The sequence below is a fragment of the Pelodiscus sinensis genome, chromosome 1 (genome assembly GCF_052426305.1).
Source record: "Pelodiscus sinensis isolate ZL-2025 chromosome 1, ASM5242630v1, whole genome shotgun sequence".
Classification (NCBI taxonomy): Eukaryota; Metazoa; Chordata; order Testudines; family Trionychidae; genus Pelodiscus; species Pelodiscus sinensis.
The window spans coordinates 106,357,031-106,374,554 of record NC_143052.1 but is presented as its reverse complement, the minus strand read 5'-3'; the positions used below and the strand labels follow the sequence as shown (position 1 = coordinate 106,374,554).

The 17,524-nt window shown below is 42.4% G+C and overlaps 1 protein-coding gene across 1 annotated transcript; it reads left to right on the top strand.

Moving 5' to 3' along the window:
• Positions 1-1,769: 1,769 nt before the first annotated feature.
• On the top strand, positions 1,770-14,680 carry STMP1 (short transmembrane mitochondrial protein 1). The gene is made up of 3 exons (XM_006114377.4): positions 1,770-1,975; positions 8,636-8,689; positions 14,250-14,680. Exons 1-3 carry the CDS (start codon positions 1,961-1,963, stop codon positions 14,328-14,330), a joined length of 150 nt encoding a protein of 49 aa, XP_006114439.1. The 5' UTR covers positions 1,770-1,960; the 3' UTR covers positions 14,331-14,680.
• Positions 14,681-17,524: the final 2,844 nt, after the last annotated feature.

The following is a 17,524-nucleotide window of genomic DNA, read 5'->3' as shown; positions in this document are numbered from 1 at the left end:
AAATCAAATGCCAGACAATTTACCTCCAGAGCATCGATCTTCCAGTAAGTATAAACATGCCCTCAGTGTAAATCAGGTAATGTAGCTGTTGCTACCTGGTATAATGGTCTTTCTACCTCCCTTTCTACTCTGAATGGGAGCTAGAGTAGCAGTTGTTGAATCTGAGGTGGGGTTGAAACTTCACTTTCTGATTCCTAGGCAGTTGTGGTGATAGAATAAGTGAACAGAGGCTAAGTTACAATCAGTGCTCCATGCAGCTTCCATGTAAGCCAGCCCCGTAGAATTCTACAACTTTAAGGAGTCATATAGTGGGAAGGACTTAAAGGGCCTGAAATTTTGCACTGAACATTTAGCTTTGTGGCAGCCTTCATAGCTGCCCAAGAGAGTGCACACTGCGACTTCCAAAATGCGCCGACTGTCACGCCTGCTCCCCAAGGAAAATAGCTAAGCAGATTCATCATTGGTAAATGAAGTGAATATATAAAAGGAGGGAAAGTAATTTTTGGTTTTCCATTGTCACAATAACTTGAGTAGGAATATAATGCATGTAGGAACACAGAGTGCAGCAGGCCCACCAATCGGGGGGGGGGGGGGGAAGAAATGAGGCAACTGCCCAAGGGCCCAGGCTATTTAAAAAGACCCAGGGACCTCAGCCACTGATGGCAGTGCAGCACGGCTAAGGCAGGCTTTCTGTCTGTCCTTGCTCCATGTCATTCCTGAAGCAGCTGACATGTCCCTGTGGCCCCTAGGGGTGTGTGTGTGTGGGAAATCACCGCAAAATATCCACATCCCAAATGACAACTCTGCAACTCCCATTGGCAGGAAACGTGATCAATTGGAGCTGCAGGGACACTGCCTGTGGGCAGCAGCGACTGGAGACACCCTGGCCCTCCTGTGCTTAGGAGCCACTGCCAGAGGGGTGTGCCAGTCCCTTTCGGGAGCTGCTCAAGGTAAGCGCCAACCCACTGATTCACTCCTGCACCCCAACTTGCTGCCCCAGCCCAGAGCCCACCCCCTGCAGCCCATCCTGCATCCAAACTTCCTTCCAGAGCCCACCCCCTGCATCCAAACCCCCTCCCAGCGCCTATCCCTTTCTCCTCCTCTCCCCTGTACCAAACCTCCTAGGAGCTGAGAAATGTCACCCCTTCCAGAGATCCACCTGAGCTGTGTCATCCAGAGACTGCACCCCAAACCACATCCCATGTTCCAACCCACTGTCCCGGGCCTGAGCCCCCTTCCACACCCAACTTCCTTCCCAGAGCCCACACCACCTCCCATGCCCCAAGCTCCTTTCCCAGCCCAGAGCCCCATCCTGAACTCCTAATTTCTGGCTTCACCTCAAAGCCCCCCCCCCCCCAGCTACAGCTCTCACCCCCTTCCGCTCTCCAACCCCTACCTCTCCCCAGAGCCCTCTCCCACTCTCTCCTGCATCGTCAATGCCCCGACCCCTGCCCCACACCAGAGCCTGCACCCCCAGCCAGAGTCCTTACCCAGTGCCTGTGAAAACCAGCGAGAATGGATGGAGTGAATGGCGGGGGCGCTAGGGATGGGGCAAGGGTGTTTGGTTTTGTGCGGTTCGAAAGCCGGGAACCCTACAGAGATGTAAATAGATGGGGGGGGGGGGGGTGTTATGTGTAAACACACAGAGACAGAGAGAACCGGGCAGGTTTGGGGCATTGATAACAGCGGGGGCCAGGCTGGCTCGGCGGGGAGCAGCTCTCGCCCAAGGGAGGGCGTGTGGATTGTCAGAGAGCAATTCACCCAGGCGGGCCGGGTCTGCGGCCGCCAGAGGCGGGGCAGGCGGGCAAGGCAAGTAAGGATAGGCCCGCTCGGAAACCCAGCGGCCCCAGCGCTAGGGAGACGGCCGCGGGGAGGCTGGGACCCGGAAGGGAAGCTGCTGCTGCTGGCTCGGTGACTTAGTATTTCCCCTGCTGCAGGAGAGAACCCGCCCGCCCGCACGATGCTGCAGTTTCTGGTAAGTGCCTGCAAAGCCCCTCCACGTGGCGTGTCCGACCCGCGCCCCGGCTGTGCGGGAGGAGGGGATTATGCACCGTGTGGAGTGGTTGCTCAGAGCCGGGAGAGGCCTGGAAGAGCAGCTCCCTTTCTCCCAGCCCCCTGGCGAGGGAGAGGCTGTCGCTGAGTCTGGAAGGCGAGCAGCTGAGACACACACGCTCTGCCCAACTCTGGCCACCCAGCCATGGATACTTTGTGGCTGGCTTGGGGCCCTGGAGCTGGTTACATGCTTTCAGCTGAAAAGCACACGCCTGACTTGAGACGGAACCGTCAGTCCCCTTGCTGAGGGGATGGATCCTTGCCAAATTTCGTGCATTGATAGGCCTGGGACCTTGTTTGCAGCTGCGGCCCACTGACTACATTTATGGGGTCCTCTGGACTAGCATAAAAGCCTTTAAGGGTTATCTAGCACGTTTTAAAAACTTCAGTGCTGGCTGGGAAGATTGTATTTTGTTAACAGGCTAGCTAGGTGAGATGAAGCCTACTCTAAAATGGAGCCAGCCAACCTTAAAATACACATAGCCCTGAAATGCTCTAGGGTTATTGTAGGGCTTTTTCCTCTAAAATTGTTCATTAAGTAACCCTTTAAAAAAAAATTTAAGTACCCCCAGTACCTACAGTTTTCAGACAGTTTTTTTTCTACCGTTGCAACACATTTGTTTAAACAACTTAATCGTAGCCAGGCAGGCGATGAAATTTGAGTGTAAAAAATACAAAAATAATAAAGCGCTGTAAAACTTAAAACAAAAATTCATTTTTCTCCAAATTTCAGTTGTTGACCCACTCCCCTCCCCAGACTTCTCTTGAGTACTGTACTCCTAAGGGTACTTGTATCACTGGTTGAAAAACACTGCTCTAGAACTTCATCTGTATGGTTATGATTTGCGATATGTCCTCACTGTATAGTTAATTCAAGTTATCTGCACTCAGGTTATTCCTCTTGAGTGACAGTGGTCAAACTGCAGTGCGGGGTGCCCCCAATAGACATCTATTCCACACTAAAGTAACTGTCACTTGCAGGACCTAATGTGTTACAAGTCCTCCCATTCCCCACTCTTAAGTAGTGCAAAAAAAATTGTGCAAATGGAAGTCAGCTGCAGGGGGAAAAAACTTCCCACTTTAAGTTGTTTTGCAATAATTCCAAGTTTTTTGGAGTGAATACAGCCTGTATAACCCTTGGGTTGCTGTGTCCTCTCCGTACCAGTGCTGCATTCATTTGTCTATGATGCTAAGACATCCGGTGGCACATCCAAGGGTATTTAACCCCGCCTTAAGCTGAGCTGAGCCTGTCTAGTTTTCTGCCAGTTCATCTGTCTGACTCTCAGCAATCTGTCAGGTAGATTACCTCAGAAGAATTGGATATGCCAGTACTTCCAGGGTCCACAGCTCCATTCTTTGACATCTGTTAAATATTATTCACTGCACCAAAGGGTTTTTTTCTTTCAATAAAAATTATGCACACATGCAAAAAGAGATTATTTTAGGGACAGACTGTGATGCCTTTTCACCTCAAGAAGTGCCCTTCAAATCCATGAGTGTACGGTACTATTTAGTATGAAAAAATTATTACAGTCTAACAGTTAATCAGGTTGCTAATGATTTCCAACACATACAAGTGACTTAGCCTGAAATTCCCATGTGTAAAGTTGACTCACTGCATGTTTAATTACAGTGATACAGCTACAGTGCTCTAGTGTCATAATATAGACACTTCATATTTTTTCCATCCATGTAATGTTTAATACTGCTCTCCCAGAGGCAGTAGCTAGGTCAGTGGAAGGATTCTTCTGTCAACATATCTGCATATACAGTGGCATTTTGATCAGCCTACCTATGTTGTTCAGAGTGCGGACATTTTTCATGGCCCTGAGTTAATGCATCTATGTTGATCTGCTGGGGTATCCGACCTCTAGTCCCCAGTATTATGTTCATATAGTAAAAACAAAAGGAGCCCTACATTTTAGTAGAAATTCTCTTTTTGAAATTGGGTACATCTTCTTTATAACAGCTGTAGACCTTGTAGGTGGGAGGGATGGGATCAGAGAAACTGGCACTTACTGGCACTGTAAATAAACAGTGTTTCACAAAAAAAGGGAAAAAAAGTAAATCCATTAAAGTAATGGAAAATTTTCTCAATTCTTCCACCTACAGTTTTAGTTATAACATGACGGTGAGGCTACATAGACACTGGCCAGTCTTGCGCAAGAACATATGCAACTGAGGTGCGGCAATATTGCCTTATTTACATACTTAATGAGCTGCCATTTTGGGGCAAGGGGCTTTTGCGCAAGAAGGAGCAGTCTGCACTCCTGTAGAAGTGTAGCAGTTTACACTTCCGGAAAAAGGCCTTTTTTTCTGATGCTGTACTGTAAGCTTACTTGCACAAGAACACGCGTGCAGTGTAGGCACCCGGCAAGTTTTTGTACAAGAACAGTCATTCTTGCACAAAAAGCCTGCAGTGTAGACATAGCCTCATTGAGTTGCTATTCTAGTAAAACACATCACTCTGATGGCAAAGGATTTATGTTAATTTGTATTTCATGACAATTTTGCTCCAAAAGAATCAGTAGTCTCAAAGCTGTTTTAAGCATATTTTTAATCTTACTGCTTCTCCAGTTTGCTATGTTCTCTCTCTTTTTTTTTCTCCTTCTCTCCCACCTCTTTGTTTTGACAACACATTACCTACTCTGTTGTAGTGACTGCAGTTACTTAGGTATTTGAGAGGCTTCTGGCTTATCCCAGCTCTACTCTGACCATCTGCAAATACTAAGCTGTTCCTGAGGTCAAAGTTAAACTCCTTGCCCAGGGTTACTTCCCCCCCTCATTCCCAGATCTAAAGTGTGTTTTAATTAATGAAGCTGTTTGTCTCATTGATAGCTGAACATTCTTTAAACTTTTGTTGTTTTTTCTTTCAGTGTGTGTCTGCAAACTCTGGCAGATATCTAAAGCCAGATGCTCAACTATATGATTTATTTACAATTCTAATTAAATCCTTAATTAATCCTAATACCTGGCACTTATTAAAAGTAAATAACAGAGACAACAACATAGTCCATGCTAGAAACCAAACTACACCAGCAGTTTCTCATTTTTCACTATAGGTGCTGCTAACCTAATTTGGGGATATTCTGGATTTTTTGCTATGTTCAGACATGGTGCTAGTATGTCCTGATAATGCATTGCATATTTATTTGAAAATCAAGACTCTGGTCTCTCTCTTTTAAATCTTTTTTAGTTAGTTGGCTATTTTCAGTTCTGGTGTGTGTTGATAATGCCATCAGAGGGCCACTTTTGAATCACTTTAGCTCTTGGGTGTTTATTAAAAAAATAAGCTTCCATAGCCTACCCCTGCTCCAATACAAGATTAAAAAAGTAATCCAGTGAAAACAGTGGGTAATAGGACTAATACATTCAGCAGACTTTAGAATCATAATGTTTCTGAACTCAGCTGCCTCTTGAAGCCCCTGTATTGCAAACACCTGATAATAATCAGTTTTAATTAAGACTTTCTGATTAGTGTATGCAAGCTGGTGAAGGGGAAGGAGGAAGGGCACATTGATTCTGGGTTCCTTCCTCTTCTTTCCTGTGAATGGAAATAGTGTAGTGTCTGTCGCTTCTTCAGCCTAGCTAGAGCTGTAGCAGGGAGATAAAGGGATAATCTGACAAATTTTATATTTTTGCATTTTAGAGTCAAGTAATTGCTTGTTTTACATTTAACATGTATTTTAGCATATTGGGTGGTTGTTAGAAGCCCCTTTAACTCTAATTAGTTCTTTACTGTCCTTAACTGTCACATAACCTTTAATTGGCAGCATTTTTATTGTCAAAAGTGAAAGATTAAATTGTGCAACTGCCCCTCTTCATCTTCTTTAAACCTCAGTAATGGATGAAATAACACATCAAAGTCTGGACTGAACTTGCATGGTGTGTTTTGAGCTCTGACCTCAACTAATGGGATATGAGTTGTTTATGGTGTTGGGTTTGACATGGGTGTTAAGATAATTGCAATACAAAATAAGGCTCACTTCATGGTAAAGTATTGGTCTCAGCTTTGGATTCAGAATGTATTTTAGGCTAAGAGCAATAGAATTAAGGCATTAATCCTTTTTTAGGAGAAGAAATCGAGAGAACTTTCTTAGTAAAACTATTTTGTAAGGGATAGACTGAAAGGTTTCCCCAGTGACTAGCACTATAAGCCAGTCTTTGCAAAGAGTCTCTGAAATTCTCAACTGAGAGTCTCTTGCTTGCCTTTTTGGTGAGTTCATGGACACTACCAAGATATAGGAAAGGCCCTTCTGCTGTATTGACTTTCAGCAGCAAGCAGGATTTAAGATTCTTTTTCTCTCAACGTAGCATGCATTAATAATATTGCATGTAAAAAGCTTCATTAATTTACAGTTGTTTGGTATAAAACTACTTTATTATTGCAAACACACACAAAGAACGCTAAATTTGTTGGGGGTGGGGGAGCCCTAAAGTTTAAAAATGGAGTAAACAGATAATTTAAATAAATGTTCTGTTTCCCTTACAGTTCAGACATTTAGTTAAAGATAGCATCACCATGTGAAAATGTGCAACCAGCTCTATTAATGGCCAAAGCTTCCTAACAAGAACACATTCAGATTTTGGTTTTGGTTGTCTGGTTTGTTTGTTTTTAACCAATGACAGATACTGTGTTTATGCTGCTGAACTAGATAGTTGCATTCGTAGCACAAAGCAGAACAGAATATAATTTCTAGTTAGGCTTTCATTGCAAAATCATTACTGTTGCTGATTTTAAAAAAAGCAGCACATGGATTTTCAGAGATGAGTCTATACTTGCAATATTGGTAGTCAACAAAATCTTGTTAGGATTTGTACATCAAGCAAGCTTAATGTGAAATGTAATGATCATAAGGGCCAGAGTTTTACTTGGCACGGCTGTGTGCGAAGAATCTGGATGTATATTTCTGAGGAAACAAAGGATTTTTTTCTTCTTTTCTCCTCTGATTAAGATCTGAATTTCTCCTAAGTCTGCAAGTGACAGGAGCTATGCATTCTATTTCCTTTATTCTTTCTTCAAACCTCATGGACTGAAGTGACCTGTTTCGTTAGCACCCAGCAACTGCTATTCCAAACCTTAGACCTAAATTTATATTCTCTGCTAAGTATTATAACTAGGCCAACCCAGGAATCCATCGATGCATTGTTTCTGTACAAGCTCCTGAGCTTAGTAAAACTAAGCCAGGTGTTCATATTGTACCAGACAGTCCAGTATTTGCGCGCTCTGTCCGGTAAAAAAAATCAGCCAATACCGGACGTGTGCAATGTCCAGTATTGTCTAATTTTTTTCGGCTGCGCACCGGACGGAAGCCTGGTTGGGGCGGGAGGAGTGGCTGGGAGTCCCAGCTGGGAGGCGGGGCTGCGATTGCCGCTAGGAGCCCTCAGTTGGTTGAGTGTGAGGAGGAGGAGAAGCCTCTTCCTCGCTCATGCATTGCCGGGAGCCTGCGCGGTACAGGCAGCGCCTCGGGATCTGCAAGTGCCCGGGTCAGTCCCACTCTGTGCCGGCCGATTTGCTCACCCTCCCCATCTCCCTTCCCGGCCAGCCGGTTCTCCTCCACTTCCCCTCCTGATCTTCCCTGGCCAGCCCCCCTGCACCGCCCCCCAGCTCTGCTTCCCGCTGACCGGTTCCTCTTCCTAATCTCCCCTGGCCAGCACTGCTGTATTCTCGCCCCCCCTTCCTCCCGGCCAGCCGGTCCCCCTCCTCTCCCCTCCCTCCCTGCCCACAATCAAGTGTGTCTGGGTTTTTTTTGGGGGGGGGAGGGGGGGGGGAATCTACCTGCTAACCCTATCCTCAGCCCATCTGTTTTGTAGCTCATTTCATTTGCTTGTGACTTGTGACATCCCTCAACCCCCACCCAGTGCCTGTTGTTCTTAGTATGTGTGTTATGGTAGTTCCTGTGAGCCTCAATCATAGAGCAAGACACTTCTTGTGCTAGGAGCTGTATTAATATTGAACAAAAAGACTTTTCCTGTTCTATTATGTTCCCTTGGTTTTAATGGGCTTACTATTATTTTTAGAAAATAGTAGATAATCAAGAAACTTCATAGAACAAAAGACCAAGCTCTGCCCCGAAGATTTCTTGGAACTGTAAGAACAGTGATGAAGAAAAACCTCATATTCTGGTGTTGGTGGTCTTACAGAAAGAGTGGGGGTGTAGATGAGTACATAGTGGAAGGAAGAGAGAGCGCTTCAGGGAGCGAAGTATAAAAAACATCTATGGGTTGAGCTGGTAGAAGTTTTGTGCATGAAAAAAAACCTTGAATTTTAAATTTTTTAATTTTTTTGCAGTGTTTTTTAACCAATGTTTTTATCAACATCTTTTTGAAATATTTTTTTCCCACCAAAACCACCTGCATTCTCTTAATGAAAACAATAATTCAGAAAGTGACTTGGAAAAATATCTCCCTTCTGAAGCCTGGGAAATTAAAACAATTTTACAAGTTTTCATGATTTCCCTGCCACCAACACCATTTTTCAGTCTCTTTGACTGACCAATGTTTATACATTCTGAGCTAGTGAAGGATGAAATGTTAAACTCCTTGTCATTCATTTTCTTTCTTTTTTTTCTCCCCCCTCAAGCTTGGTTTTGCTTTCGGCAATGTGGTTGGGATGTATCTGGCTCAGAATTATGATGTAAGTATTATTATTTATGAAAGTAGTAATATTTTGTATAAATGGCCCTACCTGTCTTACCACCCAGGGTGGCAATATTTTCATTGTCCCTTTCCCCAGTAGTTGAGCTAACACAAAAAACTTGGCCAATTGGAGGAGAGAAAAATGCTGGCCAATAATTAGAGAAAAAATGACCAGCCAGTCAGAGTAAAGCCAAAAAAAATTCACATGGTCCAATGTATGGCACCGTATGTAATTGAGCAACCAGCTTGCCTGTGCATTGAACTGTCTCTCATTTATGTGTATTACAGTAATACTTAGAGATCCCAGCTGAGATCAGAACCCTGTTATGCAGCTGTTGTACAAACCTATATTACGATACAGTCTCTGTCTTGAAGAGCAGCTTGTAGTCTAAATAGATGAAACAGGAGCCCAGAAAAGTGAAGAGACTTGACCTGGAGTTAGCTGGCTTACCTGCTCAAACTGTCTCTTGAGGGAATCAGTGAGGTGCCGGCTTCATTCCACACAAAGTGGCCAGAGGAGGAGGAGATGGTTGTGATAAGTAAGTAATTCAGCAGTCATTTATTAAGATTCATTAGCTGAGTGGAAGGGATTCAACAGGAGAGAAGGAGATATGCAGATGTGGGGCTATTCCATAAGCCAGTGGTTAGGGCACTCTTTTGAGAGGTGGGAAACCTCTGTTAAAATCCTTTCCAGAGAAGGAAAACAAACCTGGGTCTCTCACATCTCAGGTGAGAGCTACTACCACCACCTCCTCTTTCAACTGATTTTTGAATGACTCAAGCAGATAGACAACCTCTGAGCACTGTTAAGAGATCTGACTACTCTGGCAAGTTAGTTGTCTGAACTCCTATTGCGTTTTGGTTTGCAAATCACTCTCGGGCTTAGGTATCTAAACTCAGAAGGACTCGCTAGTGAACTTGTTCAGAGGCAGAAATGTAAGCTCCTGAGTTTTTGCAGTAAAGTGTTCCTTAGGCAAAGTATGAGTTTAAGACTATAGACTTCAGAGGAAGTTTTGTGCATTGTAATAAAGCCAAAACTAGGACTTAGGTATCTGAGTCTGGGCTTTAAGAACCTACAAAACTTTGTGGACATTATACTTAGTCTTTTTAATTTTAAGGTAGCATTTGTGGCACACGTAAGAAATGTTTAAAATATGATTATTAATTGTATAGTAGGTGTTTAATTTTAGATCTGCTAAATCCTGAAAACTACAAGCACGTGATTAGCCAAGATCACACAGCTGGTCACTAGTGGGTACGTCTACACTGCACTCTTATTTCAAAATAAGCTATTTCAGAATAGTTATCCAAAATAGCACGTCTATACTGCAGGGAAGCCTCAAAATTAGTCCGAGGCAGGCTTCCCTAATGTAGACGTGCTAGCTTGATTTTAGAGCCCTAGGAGGCACTGGGGAGGAATAATTTAGAATGGTCTTGGGGAGGAGCTATTTCGACATAACAGCGGTGGAGCGGCTATACACTCCTGATTTCAAAATTGTTATTTCGGAATAGGCATTAATCCTCGTAAAATGAGGTTTACAGATTTCAGAATGAGCCATTCGTTATTTCAAAATAATTTTGAAATAACAATGTCTGAGAGACACTCACATTGTTATTTTGAAATAATGCTAGCTATCTTGAAATAATTGTGCAGTGTAGATGCACCCTGTCAGAGCAAGGCTTAGAACCAGTTCTCCTAACTCCCTGTTCAGGGCCTTGCCCTGTAGGCCAGTGTTTCTCAACCAGTGCTACAAGTATCCTTAGGGAACTCAAGAGAAGTCTGGAGGATGAGTCAACTGAAATTTGGAGAAAACTGAATTTTTGTTTTAAGTTTTATAGCGCTTTATTATTTTTTGTACTTTACACCCAAAAATTTAATTGCCTGTCCAGCTATGATTGAGTTGTTTAAACAAATGTGTTGCAATGGTAGAAGAAAAAATTGTGTGTCTGAAAACTGTAGGTATTGAGGGTATATCTATATTAGAAATGTTACAGCAGTGAGTATATCTGAAGGGCACTGAGAATACATATTTACTACAGCAATGTAAGAACCCTCCTATTGCTGAGGTAAAAATTCATCTTTTCCAAGAGGTGGCTGCTAGGTTGACAGAAAAGTTCTTCCATGTAACTTGGGGTTATGTCAGCCTAACTGGGTCTCAGGCATGTTACACTTTCACATCCCTATTAGGGGTATGAAAAATTAACAAGGTACACAGTTAACCAATGGCTCATCGCTTAACTTTCACAGTTACACACAGGTTCCCAGTGTGTACTGCTGAAATTTTCAGTGGTTACATGTACCTCAGTTTAAGCAAGCGTCACTGATGTCAACAGAACTACTCAGAGGGTTGAAGGCATATGCATAAGCAGTTGTATGATTTTGGCCAACACGTGAAAAAGCGAAATGTTGAAGCTTTTGAATTTTATTAGAAAAAGATATAGTTATAGAATTTTGTTATAAAGTTAAGAGCCTGGTGGCTTTTAATACAATTAAAAAGCAGAGACGCAGCTTCGGGGACTGGGCTTTTAAATAGTCTCCTGCCAGCTCCGGCTCCTGCTCCCCTTCTCCTCTACCTCTCTGATAGAGGCAGCAAGGAGGAGGGCAGGAAAGCAACTAGTAAAGTCACTACTTGAGTACCAGATAAACTTATTGGGTAGAATCAGAGCTTATTGGGTAGTCAACTAGTCATTTACATCCCTAGTGAATGGTGCATATAGGATTGCCAGGTGTTTGGCATTAATTGGACAGTCTGGTATTTTTGCTTTGTCTGGTTTAAAAACATTTTTTTTCAGAAAATACTGGATGCCTAAAATGTCTGGTACTTTCTGATTTTTTTTTTTCCTGGCCAGGAGGCGAAAATCCCAGATTGTCCAACTCAATACGGAGGCAGCCTGGCAACCCTAGTGCTTACCAGGTTCTGCAGGGGAGCTGTCCAACCCCGCACAGGAAGGCAAAATGGCGAGCAGCTGCCAGCAGCCTGTTAAGGCCAAAAAGCCTCATCAGGTGTTTCTTAAAGGGGTCACATAGGCACTTTTTTTTTGGTTCGGTATTTTTTCTGAAACCATTTGGCAACCCTAGGTGCATATGTAATTAATGAAACCATGATATAATCATTTTCCAGCGGCACAACTGAAGTGTCACCACAAGAGGGAAACTTCTGCTTTTAATTCATAGAAAGTTCTCCCTTGGTGATATAAAACTAATTTGTTAGCACAAACCAACTATTTGATATGGTATCTCAGATGATTTTCTACATGGTTGATCATAAGAGCCCTAATTATAGAAATGGGTGATAGAATTAAAATATAGGGTTTTCTTTTCTCTTCAAGAGTAAAATTTGAGACAAGAAGCTCTTTTAGGGATATGCTCAAGAGTAAATTAAACAAGGAGTTTAAGACGCACTATCATTCCTGCAGATGCTGCAAAACAGTATAAAGGTAATTCAGCATAGAACTCCTTATAACAAAATTCAGAAGCTTCAACATTCTGCTTTTTCACATGTTGGCCCCAATCGTACAACTGCTTATACATGTCCCTTCAAGCCTGTGAGTAGTTCTGTTGACATCAGTGATGCCTGCTTAAACTGAGATACATTATAAACAGGGCTCGACAAACTATGTAATCTACTCACCCGTGGCGAGTAGATTACAACCTGAAAGAGCTGGGTTCGGGCGATCTGTGCATGCACAGATCGCCGTACAGCGCAGCTGGTGAGCGGAGCTCGCCACGGCTTGGTGAGGCCTGATTATAAGTGTGTGCAGTTTTGGGCTCTTAGTTCCTATTTTTCAAGATTGGCCCAGTTCCCCCCCCAAACCTAGGGTTGTCAGATGGTTTCAACAAAAATACTGGACACACTTGACATTACATCACAATCTACATTACATCTTCTTTAGAAAATACCGGACATTTATATTTTCTCATTTATATTTTCTCAATTTGTTTCCCGAACAGGAAGCTCAAATATTGGTCTGTTCGGTTCAAAACTGGACACCTGGCAACCCTACCCAAACCCTGCTATACAGAAACACCACTACCTTACACACAAAAGCCCACCTGACATTTTTCATATGTCTAACCTGAGCACTCAAGTCATGATTTAAGTCCCCCAATCATTAAATTTGGCTTTAAAAATCATGACTAAAAAAAATGCATTTGGGGGATATTTTTTCTTTGCCTTTGGTGGTTTCCTCCACTTTCAGTCTCCACTTTCATTCTAGTTGTGTCTCATCTTCAAGCAGTTTTCTGCAAGCATGAGGGCTAGAGCTGTGGCTTTGAAGGAAAGCTAATATATCTTGCTGGATTGCTATTACAATAAAGCATTGGCAGCCTGGCATCTCTCATTGGTTCATTTTCAGTCTTAAATGCTTCTATTTTTAAGGGGTGTTTTGCAAATCTGCTTGATCTTTAAAACAAATGCTTATTTTTTCCCCTTTAAAGTGTGAAATTTCAAAAAATTGCAGAGTTCAGTGCAAAAATTATAGACATTTTGGAGGCTACAAAACAGCAAAGTAAATACTTTTGATATCGCTCAAAAATACTTTCCTCCTTTTGCACAACACTCTTTGTAAGTTAACTAAGACTAAAAGGAACCAATATGTTCATGTGCTCTGACTTTGTACATTTTACAGACCACAGAAATTCTCTTTATACTTTGACATTCCTGGAAGAATGTGTTAATATTATTGAGTTTGTTTTCTGTGGCCTTCTCTTAGGCCATTCATTTTTCTTCCATTGAGATAGGAAAGCTGGTCCTCCAAATGTTCTATTTCAGCTTTTTATAAACACTTCTTTGCCCCTACTCATGGTACTGAGCATGTCTCTTGATTATGGCAGTATTTCCCAAATAGTGCTCCGCGGAACCCTGGGGTTCCGTGAAGTAGGGTTGCCAGGTGTCTGGTTTTCACCTGGACAGTCTAGTATTTGTGGCCCCTGTCCAGTTTATTTAAAAAAAAAACCCACAGAAAATACTAGATATGTAAAATGTCCAGTGTTTTCTGTTTCTCGGACAGAAGGCTGGCGGGGACATTGTTCCCCTAGTGTGTGGGGGGAGGGGAGCGGGAAGCATGTGGATTTAAAGACACAGTGCCCCCCCCCTTTTTTTTGCTCAACAACTTTGGTCCCCTGGTTTTCCCGCCCTCTCCCCCTCCCCCAATCAATTTTTTTTTCCCCTGCCATGTTTGGGATTTTTTGTGAAAGTATCTGGCAACCTACCGCGAAGTGAAAGTAAGGGTTTCACAAGAACCCGATCACCCCTCCTCCCCCAATCCCTCAGAGCTGGTCTTAGGGGCGGGTGAGCTGGGTGGTTGCCTGGGGTAGCCATTTTCAAGGGGTTGTTGGGGGCCCCCCCAGCGTGATTTTTTTTTTTAAGAGGGTTCCGTGGCCAAATAAAATTAGGAAACACTGGTGTATGGTAATACTGTGGATTGGGTCTAAGGACCAAACTTTTTATTTTTGGGTGTAAACTTTATATGAAGTATTCTTTCTGCATTCCCTCATTAGTCAACTAAACACTACTGCTAATGTCTAACTTTTTTTTTCCCCCTAAAAAATATAAAAGATTCCTGACCTTGCAAAGAAACTTGAAGGTATTAAAAGAGATGTGGAAGCTAAGAAGAAACCTCCCAGTGACAAATCATAAACCACTGATGTTGCCTGGATTATCTCCACACAAACTTTAAGGATGGAATTCCCCTTCAAGCTGCAACATCAGAGTAGAAGTGTGGCTTTTGAGGATTTCCTTCACTTTCAGTCTTCCAGAATCTAGCAGTCCGGAGCTGAAGCACAGTCATGAATGTGTGGTGAGACCGAACATCCAGAGTTTCAGGACATCTGATTCTGAGCTGAAGAGTTTGGATTTCATGCTGTTACCTAATATTTTATTATGAATTTTTATATGGCTCAGATGGAGACCACTGCATATCCTGCCTGATGCTTTATAGTGTTAATACTTAAAATGCCTCAAAAGAAATTAAAACAAATGTATCTGGAGGTCACTTATGAAGACTGTTTTTATTCTGATCTATATTACTTCATTGTCCTTTCTTTGAAACCTCCTGTTTGGAACAGGATCATGCATAACTTTAGTTCTGTGCTGGAGATGGAGCGAGAGCTTTTTGAGTGTCCACTGAATTTACGTGTAAAGTCTATTTCTATTGTAGTTCTTACCTTCTTTGTGGACCTGTTATTTTTTGCACAAAGTGAATGAAAACATGCCTGACTCAAAAGGCTGTAAAAGGTTACCATTTTCAAACTATAGGTATGTCCACACTACAGAGTTTTGTCAGAAAAATGGTCATTTTTCCAACAAAACTTGTGAAACGTCCACAGTGCAATTGCATTCTTCCACAAGAAAAATCAAAAGAAAAGAGGGGGTTTTCCAGCATTGGTAATCCTCATTCTATGAGGAAGAAGCCTTTCTGTGAAAGAGCTCTTTCGCAAAAAGGCATGTGTGGACGGGGAAGAGGGAGTTCCTTTGGAATAAGAGGAAAAAGCACAGGTGCCGTGGTGGCCACTCCATTCATAGCAATTACAGCTTACATGCAAAAGAGCATCCATTTAGTCTGGATGCTCTTTCAAAAAAGCAGATCACTTTTTTGATGCACTTTTGCAGTGTGCACACTCTCTTCCAAAAAAAAAAAAAAAAAAAAAAAAAAAACTTCTTCCGAAAGAAGCCTGTAGTTTAGACGTAGCCTACATTTTACCTTCATTTTTTCCCCTCTCTCTGCTCTGTTCCATTCCGTTCCAATATTTCCCCGTCATTTCCTTACTCATTTCACGTTCGCTCCTTTCCCTTCTCTGGGACACCTTCAGCAAGCCCAGCAATTGACAAAGTAAATTTGACTCACCTTTTAAAGATAGTTAAGTGCATAGCCCTTCTCTCTGCTGTCCCTAACAGCTCTCTCTCTCTCTCTCTTTTTGTTTATACCCATACTTAAATAAAAAAACCAACATCTATCAGGTACCTCTGCTCAGGTCTGCTGCAACAACTGTAATAAATATTAACTTCTTCATATCTGTATAATGTGAGGTGGAGGAATTACCCCCATTTTACAGATGGCAAATAGAGGCACAGAGAGATAAAAGCTCATTTTTGAGAGGTGTCCCCTAAGTTTGGGCACCCAGCTTGAAACACACAAAGCTTTATTTTTTCAGAGTATTGAGCATTTTTATAGCACGGTATATGTTCAGAATACAACTCCATGTGATGCTTGTTGGAATGCTCAGTAATTCTGTAAATTGAGCCTGCGTGTTTCAGGTTGGGCACTCAGTCTATGTGGAACAGCCAATCAGTGACCCTTAGTGAAAAGTTTGGTTCAGGTGATTTGCTCAGCCTGGCACAGGCAAGATTAGACTCCAGTTTTCTAAGGCAGTGTTCACCTAAAATCATTCTTTCTTTTCCTGCAATTCTCTGTCACTATGCACCTTCTAACTATTGAAACAAAGGAGGTAGGGTTTCTATGAATAATAGCCTCCGTCACTACAGAGCCCTTGTTCCTTAGCATCCACATATCCTCCAGACCCCTCCCATTGTTATCTGCTTCAATTTCTCTTGTATCCCTCAGCTTTCCACCACCATTTTCAGCTTCTGCAACTGCCTTTTCTCCACCTGTCCTATTTCCCTGCCTCTGCATTCAGCTCAGGGTGTCTCTCCTATTCCCAGGTGCCAGCAGGGGGAGCACTGAGAACTAGAGAAATGATTGCAGGGAAATTTCTGCTCAGCCTTGAACTCGGGGGCTGGAGCATGCTCAGAAGTCAGCACCTTATGAGCATGTAATTGCCAAAATAGCAAGTTTCATCTAAGATTTTACAGCAGGTTATAACTTAGCCAAATTTGTGCACATTTTCTCAGGAATGGCAAATTTATATCTCTGACCCAAAGGCTACCTCCCTGTCCAGTTTCAAGTCCAAGATCCTAAAATTAGAGGTTATGTAGTTTCTCATCTAAATAGTTGTATGTTTGTTTTTATAACATGGGCAGGACAACATATTTCCTTCTGATGTCATTCTTTGAAATGGCCAAGTTGTTATTGACGAAACTTTCCAGAAAAGTTGACTCTGAATTAAACATCTGGCATGAAAAATTTCTGAGTGAAGAACTGAAGTTTGGCAAGGTTATAAATGACTGAAAACAGGACATTTTACATAAAATTTTTATAGATAGCACCAACCCCATCAATAAAAATAAAGTAGATATTAGACATTCCAACAAGCCATTTACCATGCTAATGCTATTTGCTGGTGATTACCCATAGATATTCTGGTAGAAGTGGATCTGGAGGAGAAAAAGTGTCACTTATTATGGGAATTCCCTAAAAAACACAGCTATGCTTAATCACTTGTGAACTGCCAGTAGGAGGCACACATGTAATTGTTTGAGAGAGACTCACAGGGGGTGAGCTAAAATCTGTTCAAGTCAATCTTGCACTCTATGTTCATGCACTTTCCCTTGAGTAAGGCATACAGAACTGGACTGATGCTGCCTAATTTTTTTTAAAACCCCCTTTTGCAAATGTGATGGATCAGGTAATGAAGAATAATGTCAGGAAGATTATTTTTCTTCCTTTCTTTGGAACTTTAGAGACAAAATTTAGACATTCTTAAAACCACTCACACTTCTTCAGCTACCACTTACAGTTGTTTGAACACAAAATGTGAATTTAGGTTTCTTTCCCTATATTATGTTCTTCCTGCTTATCACATAGAAAAGGGAATGACCATTTTGGGTTTTTTGTCTAATTAGTGACCACAGAAGCTGCACATTTAAAGGTACAATTTGTATCTCAGTTCAATTTACAGCAGATGTCAGTACATTTTCTATCAGCCTGTGAAGTT